The 20,120-nt window shown below is 43.9% G+C and overlaps 1 protein-coding gene across 4 annotated transcripts in view; it reads right to left on the bottom strand.

Moving 5' to 3' along the window:
* Positions 1-5,485: 5,485 nt before the first annotated feature.
* The window catches only part of SESN3 (sestrin 3), a 37,738-nt gene continuing 23,103 nt past the window's right edge, over positions 5,486-20,120 (bottom strand). For 2 of the 4 annotated variants that reach the window (XM_031065992.1, XM_005417728.3), the window contains exons 7-10: positions 18,838-18,953; positions 16,287-16,477; positions 14,865-15,009; positions 5,486-13,981 (exon numbers count right to left, since the gene is read on the bottom strand). In XM_031065992.1, the coding sequence (XP_030921852.1) occupies positions 13,895-13,981; positions 14,865-15,009; positions 16,287-16,477; positions 18,838-18,953 (539 nt within the window). In that variant the 3' untranslated portion in view covers positions 5,486-13,894. The remainder of the gene's footprint in view (positions 13,982-14,864; positions 15,010-16,286; positions 16,478-18,837; positions 18,954-20,120) is intronic. The other 2 variants (XM_031065991.1, XM_031065990.1) reach the window with 1 other exon arrangement.

Below are 20,120 nucleotides of genomic sequence, written 5' to 3'. Positions count from 1 at the left end.
GCTCACAGGTTATCTCTCCAGTGTAGCCAGTGCCAGAAAATGGAAAAGGTATTGGATAATAAATACCAGTGTAACTCGTTTGGCCAGGAGGGATTGTCTGGGAGCAAGGAGTGTGAGGTGTGTCCAGGGTGTGTGTGTATTAGTGAGGTTGCAATACTGTGGGTTTGGCATGGGATGATTTCTCTTGGCTGCGCAGACTCCTGGGGTCTTGGACTCACTTCGGTGGATCTCACACTGGGTAACATCTGCTATTGATTTCCACACAACTGGTGTTTCCAGCCAGGCAGAAACGCCTAAAGACTTTCCAGTGGTGTTAGTGTTACAGCTGGTTGGAAAATCTCCAAGGAATTATATTCTGTCAGAATGGGGTGATTTATCATACAGGGCTCTTTTCATGGCAATAGACCATTTTTAGTGGAAAACAGTTTTCGAGTCCAGGTTGGAACAAGGACAGGAAACATCCAAGAGCAGCCCAGGGTCTGGATTAGCAGTTTGGATGTCAACATTCAGCACCCACTCCTGCCTAACAGCAGGTTTGGCATGTGAATGTGGCTCTTTCTGTCTCAGAGGCATATCCTTCAGCCATGGCCCATCTTAGCACATGTGTGATTTTCTCCATTTGTAAGGGTGAAAAAACCTTGTCTCCTTTCCAAAAATACTGAAATAGTGACAGTGTTCCTGGGAGGTAGAAGCCATTTTCTACTAAGCCAGCAGCAAAGTTGCCTGCAAAACTGAAGCACAGGCTTCAAAATCTTCTGCAGTATCATCTTTATTAATAAGTTGATGTTTTAATCTAATTTAACGTGGTGAAGAATGGACATCTGGAGCAGATGTCACTGTGTGACTTTTCCAAATCCCCAGTACATGCTGGTAGGAGATGGTTATGGACCAATGCCAGGACCTGCAGCAGGGCTGTGCTGGTGAGCAGGGGAGGATATATGGGAGAAGAACATCAGACTAAATAAAAGGAAGAAATTTCCTTTTAAATTGAGGTAAATTACAATGAGTAAAACCCTGGTATAATTTGCCCAGAGAGGTAGTAGGTGCCAAAGCCCTGGAAACCTTCAAGGTTGGGCTGGGTGGGACTCTGAGCAACCTGTTGTGGTTGAAGATGTCCCAGGTTGAGCTATGTGGCCCTTAAAGGTCCCTTCCAACCCAAGCATTCCATGACTCTGTGAAACCAAATGGCCAGTAGCTAAACAGAGAACAGTAAGGGCTGAGAAATGGTCTCTGCTTGATCCAACATTGACCAGCTGCCGATGTGAGTGAAGCAGCTCCAGAGGGATGACACAATAGACTCATGGAGACATCTCTTTCTGGATTTATGCTATCTAAATGTACCCATTTAAATTTTCTTCTCTGCAGGCACAGAGGTCCCTGTGTTCAGTGTAAATATGTCACCTGACTTTTACCTGGACACCTCACTTGGGACCAATGAAGCTTGGCTGGGGTTGGGGGCTGATGGGGCTTGTCCCATCACCCTTGAAGACCTTTGAGGTGTCCATTGACATGGCTCACCCAGATGATGGTACAGGTGGGATGGTGTTTCCCACAGCCCCTTGGAAGGGGTTACTAAATCTTTCCATGCAGGTAGGACTAATATCAGGGCCTGATGCCTCCTGAGTGCTGCTGGACATGACCTGCAGTGCTCACAGCCACGTTTGGGTGGTGGTGGGGGTTGTGTGTGGCCCTGTTGAAACAGATGGGATTAACCACAGTGTGTACCTCAACCACACAGCTTGGCCTGACCTGTGTGGAATGAATCCAGCTCCCAAAGAACTTGGCCCAGTTTTTTTGAGTTCATGGAAAACATGCGCATTTGTGGGTTGGATGAGTTCATCCCTCACCCTCAGGCATCTGTAGGAGGTACACCTTTGCAGTGGAGGTGACAGCCTGCACTTGAAAACACCACTACACCCTGCAAAAATGAGATGAGTGTCTGATGTAGGGCAAGGGGCTGCCTTCCCAGGGATCTGTGAGGGCACAGAGCCCATGGCTGCAGAAGAGGCTTGTATGGTAACAGTGGCTGTCCTGGTGTCAGAGGGGTGCAAATCTGAGGCTTATCACCACAGCAGCTGAGGATGACTACTCAGACAGAATCATTAAGGTTGGAAGAGACCTCTAAGATCATCGAGTCCTATACAGCACTACCAAATGCACCACTAAACTGTGTCCCCAAGTGCCACATCCATGTGTTCCTTGAACTCTTCCAAGGTGGTGATTCACCAATTCCCTAAGTAGTCTGCTCCGATGCCTGACCATTTTTTTAGTAAACAAATTTTTCCTAATCTCCAAACTAAACTTCCCGTGGTGCAAACTGGGGCCATTTCTCTTGTCCTGTCACTTGCTACCTGGGAGAAGAGACTGATCTGCTCCTGGCTACAATCAACTTTCATGTGTGATCAAAGACAATGAACAGGCTCTCAGGCTCCAGTGATGAAGGATAATTTTGTCCATTCCCGGATCCTGTAATACTTCAGCTCATGCCCCCATTCCCAACCCAAGGGCAGTTTGGTGGTGTAGGATCTATATGGGAACCTGGTCTCTGTTCTTTATTTCTCTGAGGAATTTATTCAGCATCTCATTCTTTCTCCGTCCCCCATTTCCAGCTGTGAACAGATGCAGGTGTTCACCATTGAGCACATTCCCACAACGTGTCCTGCTGGCACTGCTGGGGCTCCTGTGGACACAGCACTGAGGCTTTGGACCTCTGTGGTTGTGGGGATTTGCACTCAGGTCTGCTAATTAGAGCTGGTAATGATGCCTCCAATGGAACTGTTCCTGTTCCCGTTTTTCACAAAAAATGTATTTTTGTTGTTTTGTTTTTTCATCAGAAAAAAAAAAAAGAAAAAGCCTAGGAGTTAGCTTAACTCTAATACCATGTTTTCAGCTGATATTTTCAGCATCACTGTGCTGTATTGCAGATGTGAGCTGCAGTTTCACCTTCTGCGAGCTGAACGCTGCATCCCAGCCGCGTTTCCCCTGACGTGGAGGGTGGAGGCGGATCAGAGTCCCCCAGGAGATTCAGGGCAGATGCCACCCTCTGGTGGAGTCTCTGACTCTCTCCATGCATTGCAGAGTGAGCCTAGAGAGAGTAGCTAGGTAATTTTGCAAGGCAAATTAAACGCCTGTGTTCAGGCAGCACCACCTGCCCAGCCCAGCCCTTCTGGAGCTTTCAGGGACATAAATCAGCAGGGCGGAGGGGGTCTGGGCTGAAGCTAAGCCCTCCTCCACGGGGCTGCACCTTATGGCAGCAAACTGCTGGGAATTCCTTCCTGAGCAAGTCAGCACTGAGTGTTGCAGCTCACCACTGCTAAAACACTTCTGTTTTGACTGTAATCACGTTTTGTTGCATTTGCTGTATCTAGATTTTGGCTATGTTTTATTGCCTGGATATACTCATTATCTGAACACCAGCCCCAGGCAGGAGAAGGAGGAGAAGGAGGAGGAGGAGAATGAGGGCTTCCCTTCTGCAAAAGCACTGTCCCACATGTCAGAAAGAATCAGAAAGATTCCAGTTTTGCTCCAAGGGCCTTAGAAAAGCCTGAGGAAAAAAAAACCACACATGGAAGATGAGGAGGGTTTTAATTTAGCAGGGAATACTAGTGCAGTAATCATCTTCCTTATACATCGAAAAGCCTACAAAAAAATCAGTAATGTTTACATGAGCTCATTGGCATGATGAATGATGTTATTTAAAATCTATGTAATTCCTGCTTGGGTTTGTAGAGCTTCTGGTTCTCTGCCCAGGTGCCTCACCAGATAACTCCATCATGATCCAACTAAAAGCTTTTGGGGGGAGTTCCCACATTGCCTAAAATTTGGTCTAATTAAGCGTGTAGTGCTGAAATGAAGTGGTGCAGGTGGGTGCACTTCAGTTAATGCACACCTGGGAGAGCAGATCCACTGATGGCTCTGTACAGGGTCTGGGGCTGGTCACCCTTTCTCCTCCATGCTATGGCACGAGGAGCTGGGAAGAAGCAAAGGAGACCCCAGCAGAAGTGGAAATCCAGCCCTACAGCTGTGGGCTTGCTTGGGCCAGGAGTGGGCAGCCAGTATCCATGGGCAGTGGCACACCACTCTGCCAGCCACCCTGGAATGCTCATGGCTTCTTGGCTCCAGCCGGGAGGCTGGGGGTGCCCACACTCCAGGCTGATGGCCATGGGGCACACCAGGGCATCCCCCTGTGCTCCATGAGGAGGGAGGAACCTGGTGAGGCTTGGGGTCAGCACTGCCAGGTGTCTCCCCAGGGATGTGCTACCTTTATCTCAGCCGTGGCCCTTTGCCAGGTCCCAGGGACATCCCACAGCTGTCACCATGGGCTGCAGGGAGATTGTCCCACAGCAACTCGGTGTGTGGGCACATGAGAATCCCTGTGACACAGTCCCTGGTCTGCCACCACCCTGTGGTGTCCAGAGTGGGCACAGGGGGCAGGGGATAGACAACAGCAGAGTGGTGGCCCAGGAGGATGGGCAAAGAGGTCTTGGGGAATGACCAACATACAAAGGTTTTTGGCTCTGAATTTGCAGTGGGAAACCAGCTGGAGAGGTGAGGATGGGGTGTGGGGGAGCAAGGCTGTCCTCTCCTGGGCTGGGTACCCCCCTCTGAGCACTCACACCACACACTGAGTGTGAGCAGGGACCAGAATCAGGGCAGGGCTCACTTGAGGGTGGCAGTATCCTGTCCTGCTGATCATCCATGCTCTGGGACTTCTAAGGGCTAAAGCAGGAATTCCACAGCAGCCCTTGGCTTTGAGGAATGCTACAAGATTTTTATCTTTTTCATCGTGGTGCAGGTGACATGGTGCCCCTCCCAGTCCCGAGCTGCTCTGGTGACTGGAGGTGACAGCCACACCACCTGTACCAAGGGACCTGGACCTAAGACAACAGATATTCTCAGAGTTTTGGAACTCCCACTGAAAGCAAATAAATAAGCACTTTATATATGTGCAGATATTTACATACATACATGTATTTATCTTATTGTGATCTGTGCATCCTGCAGCTGGAGGCAAAGCTACACTCGAAATATCCCAAGTCTGCAGCTTGTGTTAACTAGTTTAGTCTTTCTGAGGGGAAATGATCATCTCCCCCAGGACAAACTGACCTGGTGATCCCTCAGCACTAAGTCACCCTTCTCTGGGGATAGATGGGGCAGGGGGCAGGGTTTGGGGACTTGGGGACAATTTGACCACCAGGTAAGCTTGGCACTGACCTGAGCCAGCACCCTCAGCACACATTTCCTCTCATCTTTGCTTGCCCTTCCTGTTTTTATGGCTCTCACCCACTTCTGCCCTGGGGCTTGCCCAGGTCTCCCTGGAAGAGGGATTAAATAATCTCTGTATTGAATGATACATAAATTAAAACCCACTACAAAGGCATGGAGAGGAAGGACACTTTGAGGACTGGATTTGTCCCAAAACACAGGATGTTCTGCTCTAGAGATGTGTTCCCCAGCATGTGGCAAATGATGGCTCAAGCAGGAGTCAGGTTTTATCAATTTTATTTAACCAATGAAATTCCTACTGATAACAATGAAAGTAATTTCAGCAAGTATAAATGCGATACAGTTTTAAACAAACCCCATTGTTCCGTACCTATAAATAGATTTTTCAAAACCTCATAAAAAGTGCAGATTTATGAATTGCTGTTAAAATGTTAATACACGATTCCTTTGTTTAAAAATGTGTTTTTGTCTCTTAACTCACAAAAAAAGAAAGTTCCTTCTGCATCTGTTCAGATAAATTCAAGTCGGGTAACTTAAAAACTAACAAAAGTCACACACACAAAATTCCATCCCACTAGGTCAGTCTGTCCTTTCAAAAAAAAAAAGAAAAAAAAACAACAAACCCAACCAGCAACAACAGGAAAGAAATTATAAAAGCTGCTGTGGGAACCCACAGTGAGCTCCTAGCAGCTGCCTCACCTTGCAGGCAAACCTCCCATGAAAGCATGGAGCCCGTGGCCTATCCCTGGGGCTCAGGACAGGTGGTGACCTGGGAGGCAGGACAGGAGATGTGCCACTGCCCACAGGATGCTGTAGGGACTGTGGGACCCACAGAGCTGCCACACTTCCTCCCTTCCTGGTGGTGGCAGGGAGCTACAGTATCAGAGCTCTGTCCTTAACCCTCCCAAACGCCCGCGCGGCCGTAGCACAGGGAGGCAGGAGCTGACAGCTGCTGGGCTGGGCTGGGTACAATTCACCCCCTGTCCAGAGGGTCAGAGGTGGGAGATGCAAGGAAATGCCCCTCTCTGGGCACGGCGCTGCCCTGCCTGCTGCCCCAGCCAAGGGGGCTCAGACCCACGGCTGCCAACAGGGAGCCAGTGCTGCTTCTTGCCCCCATGTGCCAGGCTCTGCAGTCAGCAAATCAGGGGCTAATTTTTGCACTCGAGAGAGGCTTGGAAGCTTTTTGGCTGCAGAAGTGCTATGACCATGTTCGTGGTCCAGCAGCTGGTCAGTCCATCCCTCTCAACGCCAGCGAGCTTGTGCGTGCCCCGTGCACTGGTGAGCAGAGTGTGGGAGGCAGCTGCAGCAGGCTTACGGGCACAGGGGCTGAAACAGACACCAGGCCCCAGCCCTGGCTGTGTTTGGGTCACACACAGGGGGTTGTGTGGCTCGTGCTTTGTGCAGAGAGGGGCTTGGCTCCCACAGTCGAGAGAGGTCGGCTGGTGCTTCTCCCTGTATCTACAGTGGTATTTTATCTACAGCAGGGTCTGTTTAGCAAGAGCAGTTTAAAGTGGCTATGTTTATCAAGTTTGCTACTTTATGAATTAAAAAAAAAACAAAACAAAACAACAAAACAAAAAAAACCAAACCCCAACAACTATAAATACAAAGACTCTCACACACCAGACACTTGCAGCCTGCGTGACTCATCAATAACCGCATCAATATTCTGTTAAAAAGCTTATTCTACTTAGAACTATACATGGTACAAGAGAAGTGGCAGTCGTGTACGGGCACGCTACCTGCCCCAGGGTGGCCCACAGTCAGGTGCTTCCTAAAAAATCAAGGAGTTACAGTAACATGGCACAGGACTGCAAAGCCAATCACAGCTTCTGCTTACACTGCATACGAAGTACCAAGGGGAACACAAAAAAGAACTGGTGTTAATACTGATGGATTAAAGAGTAACTATAAAGGTCAAAACAGACGTTCACAGCATGCTACATATATTGCTCACAAACTTTCCTTTTTTTTTTAAAAAAAAAAAAGGCTAATACAAAACAAGGAGTTGGCAGTCTGATTTTCAGTTATGTCGGATAGAAAGGTAAAGCATATACATTCATCGTGTGGCTTTCCAGCAAAAGGAGAAAAGGGTAAAATCCAGAGATTTCAAGTTTGCAAAATTCCTATTTTTTTAAGCTACAGTTCATATCCAGTTCTGGTCACAGTCGTGAAAAGACCTCTGACTGCACTGCCTATCAGAGTCCAAGGGTTGTAGCCTATATTTTATTATTTTCCCCCTAAAAGTGGCCACGTCACCCACCACCATGAGCAGGCTGCTCCTGCAGCCACCTGGGCACATGGCAGCTGGGCTGGAGGGAAGAGGTTTTGGTCTGGTGGCACGACATGAGCATGAAGTGAGGAATGAGACACAGTTTTGGACTGTCGGTGTTTGGAGCTGCTGCTGCTGCTGCTGCTGCTCCCCCAGACTCCTCAGCTGGAGACACAATGCTTAGTGATTGACCCATTTTGCCTCAAAACTCCCTTCAAAGGGCTGATGGGGATGAGAAAATGCAACTCAACAGCAGCAAGTTTTTCTTGGGCAGAATGGTTCCCTTCCCCTACTCCATCTCTGGAGTAAGGGAAGGGTCCCAGCTCTGCTCCCAAAGAAGCCTTCCGGACACCATGGAAGGAGGCATCCTCCACCACCTCCCCTATGCACAGGCACACAAAATAACCTCCCAGACACATCAGGGAAGTTTCTTCAGCTGACCAATCCCTCAATTCCTCCTGCATTGGCTGTGTCCCCTTGGGAGCACCTGTGGTCTGTGCCTCCCGATGCCAACAGACTGCCTTGCTCCCCACAGTTACTGTAACAATTGGCATCTCCAGTACCTCTAGCTACTGTCAGGAACAAGGTTTCCATTTTCCACAAGCCTGATGATAATCAGTACCCTAGGAACACCCAACTCTGTCTCCAGCAGCTGCTCCACAATGTGCATTTGGATTTTTTCCTATAGATAAATGAAAAACCCAGATCCACTTGTTCCAGAGGCTGGATGCAGTCTGCCTGGCTGCAAGGCACCCCAGGGACTGCCAGCCTGGTGGCCCTGTAAGCCTGCCTGGCAGAAGGGGACCTCAAATTCCCTGTTAGATGTCCCTCTGAGAAACCTGCACAGCTGATAGCTCAAGCATGGGGCATTTCACCAAAGAAGAATTTCCTTAGTGAATCCACTGCATTTTTACTGTAACTCCAGACACTCTTTGACTCTGTAACTCTTTGACACACTACTAAGCAAATACTGAGTTTCATCCTTTTGAACCACATTTAGCATTTTCCTGTCCAGAAATATTCTACTACAGCAATTAAGTGTTTCTAAATGCAAGAAAGAGCCTCTGCCCTTACCAACAGGCAGTGACAGAGGAACCTTGTTTTCAAGGTTAAGGCTGGGAGGTTGTCCCTGCAGCTGGGAGGCTGCTTGGGGGTGGGAATTGGGAAAACAGGAAGCACTTGATGCAGGACAGGGGTGGTGGCAGGTTGGAAAATGACAATTTTTCCCCTGATGAGCAGCAAAGGATTAAATATCTGCAAGAGAGACCTGATGCAGACTGAGGGAGCAGCAGCATGACCACCTGCCAGGAAATGTGCTCTAAGGAATAAATTAACACTGATCAAGATGCTCCCGAAGTTTCCTCATACTACTGTGCTCTCTCCATCTCTCACACCTGTAATCTATGCAGTAGGTATGAAATACTATATTAATTTTCATTTGGAGATAAAATGTTTCACTTACAATTCCCACATATAGGAAAGCTGGTGGATGCATCTTTTCAGACAAACATAGTGCTGGGGGACATGAGGAACAGTAAACCTGCAGTTCAGGTAATGAAAACTGACATTTTGTCCAACTCTTGGAATGACTGCTAACAGCAACTAAATCTTACAGCTTTATAGTCAGACCTGCTCTGGCAAAGTTCATTTACAACAAATCCACTCCCTCTTCCTTTCTTTTGTGCAACATCACCCCTTATTTATGGGAGAAGGATCCAAACATCTACAGAAAGTAACTGAAAGAACATCACTTGAGATCAAGAAGATTTGGGGTATTTCTTTTGATCCAAAAATTTTCGGTTCAGGCACATGCTATCCACTTACTCCCACCAATGAATGTTTTCTGCAAGTAGAAACTAAACAATCTGGCTCTTCTGAAAGGGAGTCCAAATTCTGGATCATGAGCCTGAAATGTAAGCCTATGTTCACGGAAAACACACATGCATGAGAAACATTGAGAACCTGTTCTGCAAGAGCAGTGGCTTACAGTTTGACTGCTTTAGGAGAGATTTCTCTAAGTCTACATTAGGTGCCCAAAACAACTCATTTCATTAACAATCACTGTGAATCACATAGATCTGGTGCATATTATTCCTTTAGTCTCTATGGAAATTAATTTTAATCTATTTTATTTAGGTGATTCAGTTTCTTTAAAAATCTGACTCAAACATTCAAGTGGGCATCTTCTAGGATTTTGCTCAGTGCCTGGGTGCTTAAATCCCCATTGAAATTTAGGCAGCTAGCTGTTTTTTTCAAATCCCATGAAAATATCAGTAGCACTACAAACAAAAATACACTTGAAAAATCTGGTGCTTTGACTTTCTGAACTCAAGTAATAGAGCAACAAAATGTTTTCCCTTTTGTTCTCTTCTGATCTGTTCTAAATCTATACTTACATTTGTAATTGTTTATAAGCACTGACTTTCCTGTCCTTAAAGCTTTTTTTTAATATGTAGGAAGAGCTGATAGTGGCAATTCTTTAACTCTTACAGCTGAAGTAAATCCTTTTCAAGGATCAAGGTGTTGGGCAAGGGAGGGGATTGTCCCACTGTGCTATGTGCTGCTTGGGGTGCCACAATATGCAAGACATGAAACTATTAGGGAGCATCCAACGAAGGGCCACAAGGATGGTGAAGGGCCTTGAGGGGAAGCCACATGAGGAGTGGCTGAGGGCACTCAGTCTGTTCAGCCTGGAGGAGACTGAGGGCAGAGCTCACTGCAGTCTGCACCGTCTTTGAGAGGGCACTGATCTCTTTGGTGACCAGTGACAGGACTGGAGAGAATGGCCTGAACTTGTATTGGATATTAGGAAAAGTTTCTTCCCCCAGAGGGTAGTTGGGCACTGGAACAGGCTCCCCAGAGAAGCCTGACAGAGTTCAAGAAGTGTTTGGACAATGCTCTAAGCATATGGTGTGACTCTTGGGTCTGTCCTGTGCAGGGTCAGGAGTTGGGCCTCTTGCGGGCTCTTCCAACTCAGGAGATTTTATGATTCTGTGATTTTCATTTTAATGAAGACTTTAGGACAAAGGATATATGTTTCAATTCAGTCTTGATGAAAATAAATCCATCTACAGCTCACCAAAATTCTCATAGGACACCACAGCACTAGCTGTAGTAGCTATCTGCACAAACTGCACCCAAATTTAAAATTATTATTTCTGTTTAAACAATTATTTCTGTTCTTGTATAATGATGGTCTCATGAAATTCAGCTGTGGGTAGAGTGTTCTGGGAAATGCAAATGCTTTCTCCAATTGGCACCTTTTTCACTTCTCTTCATTACCAAAAAAAATAGAGCAAGGACACACTCTACAGCAACACACATTTTAAGTGACTCTGCAATGATAAGAAGCTGTTCATGCTCAAAAGCTCTGTTCCCTACTCACAGTGTTCCCTGTGCTAGCTGGTTAATTTGTACCTATCAGGCTTTCTCCTCAGCAGACAGGAGACTGTACACTTTGTTTTTATGTTGGTCACAGCTGGGATTTTGTGGACTAACATGAATGCTGGTAATTACCAATTCCGATGAAGGAACACGGAGGGAGAGGATCTACACTTCCAATCATTATGGTACCCTTAAGAAAAAGATTAATGAACAAAGTGTGAAGATTCACATTCATGCATGCTTTAAAAATGCAAAAAAATTTCCAAGAACACTTGCACATTGAAAGCTGGCAGAGTGTGAACCTAAAGCACACATAAAGTGTATGTCAGTGTTGTCTGACTTTAAACACCTATTCTGAGCAAACATCTATTAAAAATCCCAAAGTTGTGTATAAAAACTAGGCTATAAATTGTTGCACTGTAAATGCAATACTTTCAAAAAAATGCCACGTGGAAAACATTTCCAGATGTTTCAAGTTTGCATGTAATATCAAAGAAAAAAAAAAGAGAGAAATAGCAAACTAGTTGTACAGTGACATTTCCTGTGATGGAATGTCTTGCAGGCCATATGGGACTTGATATGGCACTTAAAAAAACCAAAACAAAACACTGGTTTACTACAAGTTTTATGAAGCAATCCATTTATGGTTTCTGTATTTCAAATCTGCTCATGTACTTTGCTCATGAAGGCATTTGAGCTGGCGAGTATATTTCATAAGGAAAGAAGTAAAGGCACTCATGTTTCCAAATGTAAAACTCAACCTACTCCAGAAGTCTTTGCATTTCTGAGGGGAATTTAAGCCATCATATTAGTTACCCCAATCTAGTTTCACCTCCTTTCCAGAGCTCAGCTGTGCTTCTTGAGGACTACTTAACTTTTCAATGCACAGAAATTTAAAGTAGTACTGAACAGTTCCCATCACTTGAAAAAAACCCAGAAGTATTGTATAAAAACTTCTCTCAGCAGAAGCCATTAGGTATGGCCACTACAATCACAAGAGGGGGGGAAAAGGATCATAATAATTTAGAAAGCAAATCTAAGTTCACACATAAGAGCATCTCAGTATTTCTGAGAAATCTTTGCAGTTAGGTATACAAGATAAATAAATCTGATGTTCTACCCAATGCTCTCTAGCAGACAGACCAGTGCTGTCTGTTGGGTGGTTTTCTAAATAGCCAACATGACACTTAAAAAAAAAATTACTGATTTTTTTCTTCAAAAGGTTTTCACATGCAGAGTCTGCAGTCTGAAAGTGCAGAAAAGTGTACAATCATTGGGCTTTCCAATCTGGAACGGACAGATAAAGCAGAAAAAACAACATGCAAAGTCAAAGCAAGGATCAAGAAAAGGAAGAAAAGAGAAAACTAACTTTAGTAGAGTACTGGTCCATGGTTTTGTAAATGGAAAGTGTCAAAATATGACTGGTAGTATTTTTTTCCTAACTATTCTGCAATCACCAATGAAAAAAAAAGTCCTGCATTAACTACTACAATCCAACAGAACGTTAAAAATAAACCTGTCCAGTTAGTTTTGAATGTATACCACAGAAATAAAGGTCATGCTCCTCAAAAGAAATATGAAAAGTCCAAACCAACAGACAAATTTGAAGCAATTAACTTGTGTTCTACTGGGTAAGTTTAAGTATCTCTTTAGGCACTTCACTGGTTCCTTAAATGCAATACAAAATAAAGCTATAAATATCAACATTTTGTGCTTTCAAAAATTAGTCAAAAGCAACAGAAAACAGCACAAAATTGTGACATTTTTGGCAGCTTATTTCTTCCCTTCCCCAATATTACTGCTTGTCCAAAAATGCTTTGTTTTGGGGATGCTTTGGCATCTCAGTATCAGGTTGTCTTAAGCCACAAAAGCTAAAACAAAACTGCTAGGCCTTGGACAATAAAGAAATTTGGTTTTACAATTTCTTTATGGCTATATAAGAAGGACACTTTAGCAGTGGCATGTCAGGGAAAAAAGCTTGCTTTCTTTTTAAATATTGCACTTTTCTTTTGTTCACTCACACTAATGCATAGAAACTTTTAAAACTTTGAATATTACAATTTCATGCTATGAAAAAGTTATGGGAAATACTTTCCATACATCCAATATGAAAGAATAGATATACTAGCCTTCCTTTACTTTCCTTAGTTAAAACATTGATAAAGAAGAGAGTGCAAAAAACCCCACAACCCTATTTTTGGTCAGCCTGTGTATTAATTTTATAGGTGCCAACTAAACAAATTGCAACACGTGATGAGCGTGGATGTTGTCAGGACAACTGAGGGTGACTGTCAGTAAAACAAGACTATGCGTGATTGAAACACAGTAAGTGTGGCTGAAATGGCAACTCGTGAGGCTTCTTCTCCTTGCAAAGGGGCATGACAAAGCGTGAATGAATTTTGCACTTCAGTAGCATGCTGTAGGATTTATCAAGATTAATTTCACATTAAAGTGTGCTCGATGTTTGCATCCACATCTTGCATCACCTCCAATTGCTGTAGTAAGACAGTGACTGGCAGCAGTCTCCAGGACACACAGGAGAATCCAGTGGGCAATTCGATGCAGCACAGCTCGCGTGTCTCTGTTGCGAGTCACGACGTGGTGGGACGTTCTCAGGACAGGCAGAACTGATCTTCTGCTGGACTCCACTCATCTGAAAAATGATTGCTTGGAAAAAGAAGTCTCTAAGCACTTCAGTGCCTAAAGAACAAAGCACAAGGATTGGATACAATAAAACCAGTTCCAGGATCCTGACCGCTGTGCAGAAATCCAGCCGGAAACAATGCAGAGTAGCGCTCCTCAGTGTTACTTTTGTTATCATTAGTAATGTTAAGCATCAAGAAAATAAAACACGTCATTGCACATTACAGCCGCCAAGAAGCACGGCTAAACTTTGACACTAGAGAATTGAATAACCTGATGCTACATCACAAACAGCTTCTGGTGTGTATCTATTTCGAAAGGTCTTTACATACTCAGTAAAAGCCCCTGTACTCCTGGCCAGCGAGTGCTTCAGGTTAAGTGACGAGTTATGGCACGAAGGGCATACAGAAGTTCGGCTTGCATCCGAGCTTCCATCAGAAGTAGATTGACATGAACCTGTAAAGAATTACATCAGCCATTTAGCTCACCTCTGAATGCAACATGGTTTATTCATTCAGGCTGAAAATTCTATTCTTTAGTGAAGTATCACTGCAAGAAAACTTTGTCATTTCTCCCTGTACCCTGCTGCAGGACTACAGTTCCTCTAGAAACAGCTGTGTAGTGATGCCAATATGGACAATATCCCAGGACTGCAAGGAACTAGCCTCAACTGCTGCTTTAAGCAATCTTCCATCTGAGAAGCCACCCTTAAACCTTTTTTTGCATCCTAATGGCATTAGCTCTTTAGTTCTAACTAAAGTTAGAACTATTAGTTCTAACCAATAAATTATATTTGGTTATCTTTACTACTACCTGTGACCATTATATAGGAGAACAGAATAAGGAACAGTTTCCATGCCAGATAAGCTAGCAGGGACTCATGCACTGAACCCTTCTCAGGAAGCATTTAATGTGATATCTGAAAGCATGTTGACATTTTTATTGCTGAAAGAACACTATAAAGTATACATATATATATATATATTTAGGTATTTTTTTATCTCCAAATCCCAAGTATTGGTATAGTTGATCACTTCTGCATTCTCAAGTTTATCTTTAAAACCTTATAAAAGTAAAGTATCTTTACTTTTCTTTTACAGTTGTCCATTCAATTTTATGGAGAAGTAACTCAAAATAATAACAATAAAAATTATCTCCAGCACACTAAGAAGTATTTTTGTCAAACTGGTATCTAACACTCAAGGAATGAGTCTCATTTGTTTTCCTCTGATTTAAAACAGTTCATGTGACAGATGCTGCTGTTTTAGGTGTCCTCATATTTTAATTTTCAAACAGCACAGGAGTCTCTGTGAAGCCACTTTGGCTTTGGAGCACATACCTTCTCCGAGTGCTTGAACTGGCGCCAGTAGCTGTCGTACATGCGCTTGGTGGTTCTCTCTGGGTAGCAGGTCACTGTCTTTATGTAAACCTTCAGGCTGCGTTCAAGTAGCTGATTCACTTCTCCATAATCATAGTCATCATACCTACACAACACAAGCAATCATTCTGCTTGATGTAACTTTCTAAAAGCACTGTCTTTTGCAGCATCATGCTCTTAAGCTTGGGAACTGGAACATTTATCATACATGACCAAAAACCACGTAAGAGAGGATCTGAAATGCTTAGTAGGATCATAGAATTTTAAGGCTGGAAAAGACCTTTAAGATCATCAAATCCAATGGTTAACCCTAAACCACAATCATGTGGCCCATTAAACCACGTGACCTATCCACCATTTTATGAACACTTCCAGGTATGGTTGCTCTCCCACTTCTGTGGGCTGTTCCAGCTTTACAAATCTTTCTGTGAAAAAATTTTCCCTAATATCCAAACTAAACCTCCCCTGGTGCTACTTGAAGCCATTTGTTCTCATCCTGTCACTTGTTACCTGGGAGAAGAGGCTGACCCCCACCTGGCTACAGTCTCCTCTCAGGTTGTTGTAGACAGCGATATGGTGCCCCCTGAGCCTCCAGACTAAACACCCCCAGCTGCCTCATCTGCTCCTCTTAGGACTTGTGTTTCAGACCCTTCCCCAGCACCACTGCCCTTCTCTGGACATGCTCCAGCCCTTCAATCTCCCTGTAGTGAGGGACCCAAAGCTGAACACAGGATTCAAGGTGTGGCCTCACCAGTGCCCAGTACAGGGGGACAGTCACTGCCCTGCTCCTGCTGGCCACACCAGTGCCAGGATGCCATCGGCCTTCTTGGCCACCTGGGCACACTCTGGCTCATGTTCAGCTGCTGTTGTCCAGCACCCCCAGCAGCACTGAGCAGCTTCCCAGCCACTGCCCCCAGCCTGTAGTGCTGCCTGGGGTTGTTGTGACCCAAGTGCAGGACTCGGCACTTGGCATCACTGAACCTCACATAATTGGCCTTGGCCCACTGATCCAGCCTATCCAAGCTCTCTGTAGGGCCTTTATCCAGAGCCCTCTGTAGGGCCTTCCTAGCTCCTTCCAGCAAATCAACACTCCTGTCCAACTGGGCATTGTCTGTGAACTTGCTTAGGGGGGGTGTTTTTCCTAAATGAAGGATACAGGCTGGCTTCAGAGAAGACATTTCTGTAAAAATTTTCATCCTGTCTCATTTTCTGCACTGGAAGGAGAAATTATACTGATATGCCAGCAAAACCACTCTAACTTCCAGACAGAGGTACCATCTCCACTTTAAACACCCAACCTAAAATGATGCTTTACACATAGTTTATTTTTCTGTTTACATATTTTTAACATGTATTCCTAAGCCATGGAATTTTTGTCCATACCTGATTCCATACATACAGTGGACATAGTTAAATAAAGCTCTTCTTAGTGTAGTTGTATCAACATCTTCATGTGTTGCCATAGTGTTATATGTGAGGTTATACACCATCCGAAACTTCTCATCCAGGAGATGCCCAATATCAGAATAAAGCCTGTTTACAAGGGAAAAGCCATGATTTTCCCAAGTATAGTCCTGCAGGAAGAGACGAAAATATATAAAGGCACAAATGAAGTGAATTCCTTATGTCATCTTTACAACTCAACAGTTTTTGTTCTCTGATAGTTATGATTTTATTCTCTTCCAAGAGTTTGCATTTTGAATCCTTCATCCACATCACCTGCTCCATTTACCCAGAATTCTTGGCAATGAATATCACATTGTGACACTCCAACACTGGATATCATTAGCCTACAGGTGAAAAACCCCAAGCTTCTCCTGAAGTGCTTAGGGAATCTTCTTCTGCTTTGCCACTCTGACCAGTATCATTCCATGTGGGATTGGCTTTTAAGTTTAAAAACTTGCTCCTCTTGGAGGCTTTGGTGCTTAGCTCCAAGCAGAGATGGAGTCTACTTCCAGCGAGGATGTACAATCATTGCGTAAAGTACTGAACCATCCCTGAAAAAACGGATAAAATCCAGGCTGCTTTGGTCTTAGACAAGCACCTGGATTGCAAGATAAAAGCCTGCCTGCTTATATGAGGAATGGGGAATCTTTGCAGAGAGGTGGCACAGCAGGAAGAACCATCCTGCTCCAGAGCAGGGAGCAAGGGCACTCCTCACTGCTGTCACACGGAAAGTGAGAGTGTGCCCACATCCTTGTCAAGTGTTCTATCATCCCACCACTGATGGCATCTTAACAACTGAGGGCATCATCTCCATGTCCTTCCTGTTTCTCGCTGCTTTTCAAAGGTACTGCCAGACCAGGGCCCTCACCTGGGCACCTTGAACATGTCCACTGTCCTGTCCCCCAAGTAGGACAGCAGGGAAGGGCAGAATAGTGCTCTGTTGTCTCACGGAGGCATCAATAAAACATCTAAAACATGTCACACCATCACGTTTGGCCTCTGGCTGCCAGCACAAAAGACTATAAGGCTTGTGAGAAATATGCCATACCCATACAGCCCTGGAAAGGTGTCCAGGACATCACAAAAGCCTCTAAGAGCCAGAAGGCCCAGAGAGGGGAAAATGCCGTTGACTAATAGCAATTGATCCCTATTATCAGTGAAACCTTCCCCCCAAAAACAAGCTTAAAGACATTCTGCTGTGTATAGAATATCTTTTTCTATTAATAAATTTAAAACCATAGAGACAAAGGCAGTTTTGGTTTATCAGAGTAAGAATTAGACTTATTGCAGGTGTCTGGGATGCTTAAAATTTAAAATTTAAAATATCATTAATAGCAGAAAATTTTGGAGGCTGTGGGTATATACATCCAACTGCTAAGAGTAGGACATAATAAAGTTAAATTATCAAGGTGACTCCTTTGAATGTAAGCCAGAAGCTGTCCTGTTTATTTAAGAGCAGAGATGTTTCAGTTCCAATTTCAGCTTCTTTGGAGCTTTTTTCCAAGGGAGCCTGCTGCTCCTAAAGTAGTTAGGCAGATTGTTTGATATATAGGCACTGACTATGCCTTACTCTTTTTGGCAGTAATAACCTACTTCAGGCTCATATAAAGACCACAGAATAAATTATCCAGTTCTGCAGAGACTGCTATAAAGCTAAATACATTTCCTGAGAGCGATCATGGATTCTGTATTTTAAAGTCTCAGATACATCTTCTGACCATGGAGTTTTCCTGCACCCACTGTCATTTTAATTGAAGTTCTCTGATTTGGTTGAAGATTTCTTCCATTGCTTTCCATTTACTTCTAGACTGCTTATGAATGTGCTCTGTAAGATAGAACAGAACCACCCAGAATGTCCCTCCTGCTATATATAATATGAACCTCATGATTCTGGTCATGGCAAAGATGTCAGTATATAAGACAATCTACACATAAAATGTATATTCTGTTCTTCCAACAGCACTGAGAAATACGTATTAAAATACAACAAAAACCTCAGTAATCATATTTACAAATTCCTTTTCTTTCACAGCATTCCAAGTCCAGAGATTTGGTGCACATATGAGAACAATACTCCCCAAATCACTCTCACAGACCTGTATGTATCCAGGTATTGAAAGCCACTGGACAGAGTACTTGGTAAAGTGACAGGAATAAAGAGTTGCTCCAGTGGATTTTTTTCTACAACATCTGAAGGGATGGAAAAGAAATTCTTGCTTTTCTACCTTTCCCTTTTATTTCAGATATGCTTTACAGTTTTCAAACAATAATACTGGTAATAACTGAAGTAAGGTGGAAAGCCAAGTACTGCCTTGCCAGAGATTGACAAATAGTGAAAGACTCCATCTCAGGGAGATTTATGCGAGGTTGTGAGTTATTTAATGAACAAGGACAAGAAAAGGAGCATGTAACCACTATAATCACTTTATGCTCTGTAGTGAGATATATAAACATTCTTTGAGTTGAATGTGCTTTTAAGAGATGGTACCTGAGCTCTGAATGTTGGCAGATGGTCTTCTCCTCGCCTTGCAAAGTCTTTGTACCCAAACCCAGGATCTTCAACATAACGGGAGACATCTGTAGAAACTATTTCATCATCAAATGCTGGGAATAAAACAGCAAAATGCTTTGCTTTAGGCAAGAACATGAGTTAATGCTGACTTCCAACTACCACTCTACTGCAGGACTAGAGGACAACTTTAGAAGTTATGCAAAGGAGAAGAGTGGTACAAAGGAAAGAAACATTTCAATTCTCATCTGCTTGTATTGGATACATTGCTTTAATTGAGCCCATTAAATGTCAGCCTACACCAGACATCTAATGTACTTCTACAAAAAGAGAAGGGATGGGCTATACTTCTGTCTGGAGGTTTCCTTTTCTCTCTGTTGACTTCTGAGGGAGGCTAATTGTCTTAAGTCAGGAAGATGAACATCATTAGCAAAGTCACTGTGTTAGCATAAGAAACAAAATAATGGATCCTTGACAGCAGGAATGTTGTACTGATGAGCCTTTGTGTCAGGAATCACACCGGCTCGGTCTGTAAGCTGGAGTATGAGCACCAGACAGCAACACAACACTCCACTGGTAAATATAAGCTGAAGATTATATGAAAGCAAAGAGCTCTACAGTACATCAGGGTGAAATTCTGCCAGAAGCTGTAGTAACTAAGCATCTTCAAAGAGCTCCAAAACACATCACTAAGCACATGCAGGTTCTCTATCAGGAGTCAATCTTTCCCTCCCGAATAAACAGGTGGCTTGATTGTGTAACTACCTCTGCAGAAGTTGACCACTGCATAGCTGACTGCATTTGACCCTGATGTTAAAATCATGGCTTGCTTCCACATCCATTGGTAGAACAGTTGCCATATGTCCACTGTTAGTACCTTGAAAAGTCTGTTAATCTAAGAATTGCAGAAGTGCTTTATCTCCTCTTTGCCTCATTAAACAATCAAAACATAACCGTGTAGGAAGAAGACTGGACAACATCTGCTACAGTAAATTCTCAGCAAAGAATAAAAAACCTGTACACATAACACTCCTCTGCCCTGACAAGGACTGGATTTCATGAAAGGGTAAAGGCCCAACACACACAGACTCCTCAAATAAAATCAGCAAATGGTAAAGAGGAAAGAAAGTCAACAAAACTATCAGCAACCCTACTCAAAAACCTCTCCTGCCTTGAATGACCCCTTTTCCTTAAACACCTGAAGTTGCACAGACTCATGGAAGTCCTGATTTGATAATGAAATTGCAATGAGTGTCCATTTA

The sequence above is a fragment of the Geospiza fortis genome, unplaced genomic scaffold (assembly GCF_000277835.1).
Source record: "Geospiza fortis unplaced genomic scaffold, GeoFor_1.0 scaffold16, whole genome shotgun sequence".
Classification (NCBI taxonomy): Eukaryota; Metazoa; Chordata; class Aves; order Passeriformes; family Thraupidae; genus Geospiza; species Geospiza fortis.
The sequence above is the reverse complement of the archived record's forward strand: the minus strand, read 5'-3'. Positions and strand labels throughout refer to the sequence as shown.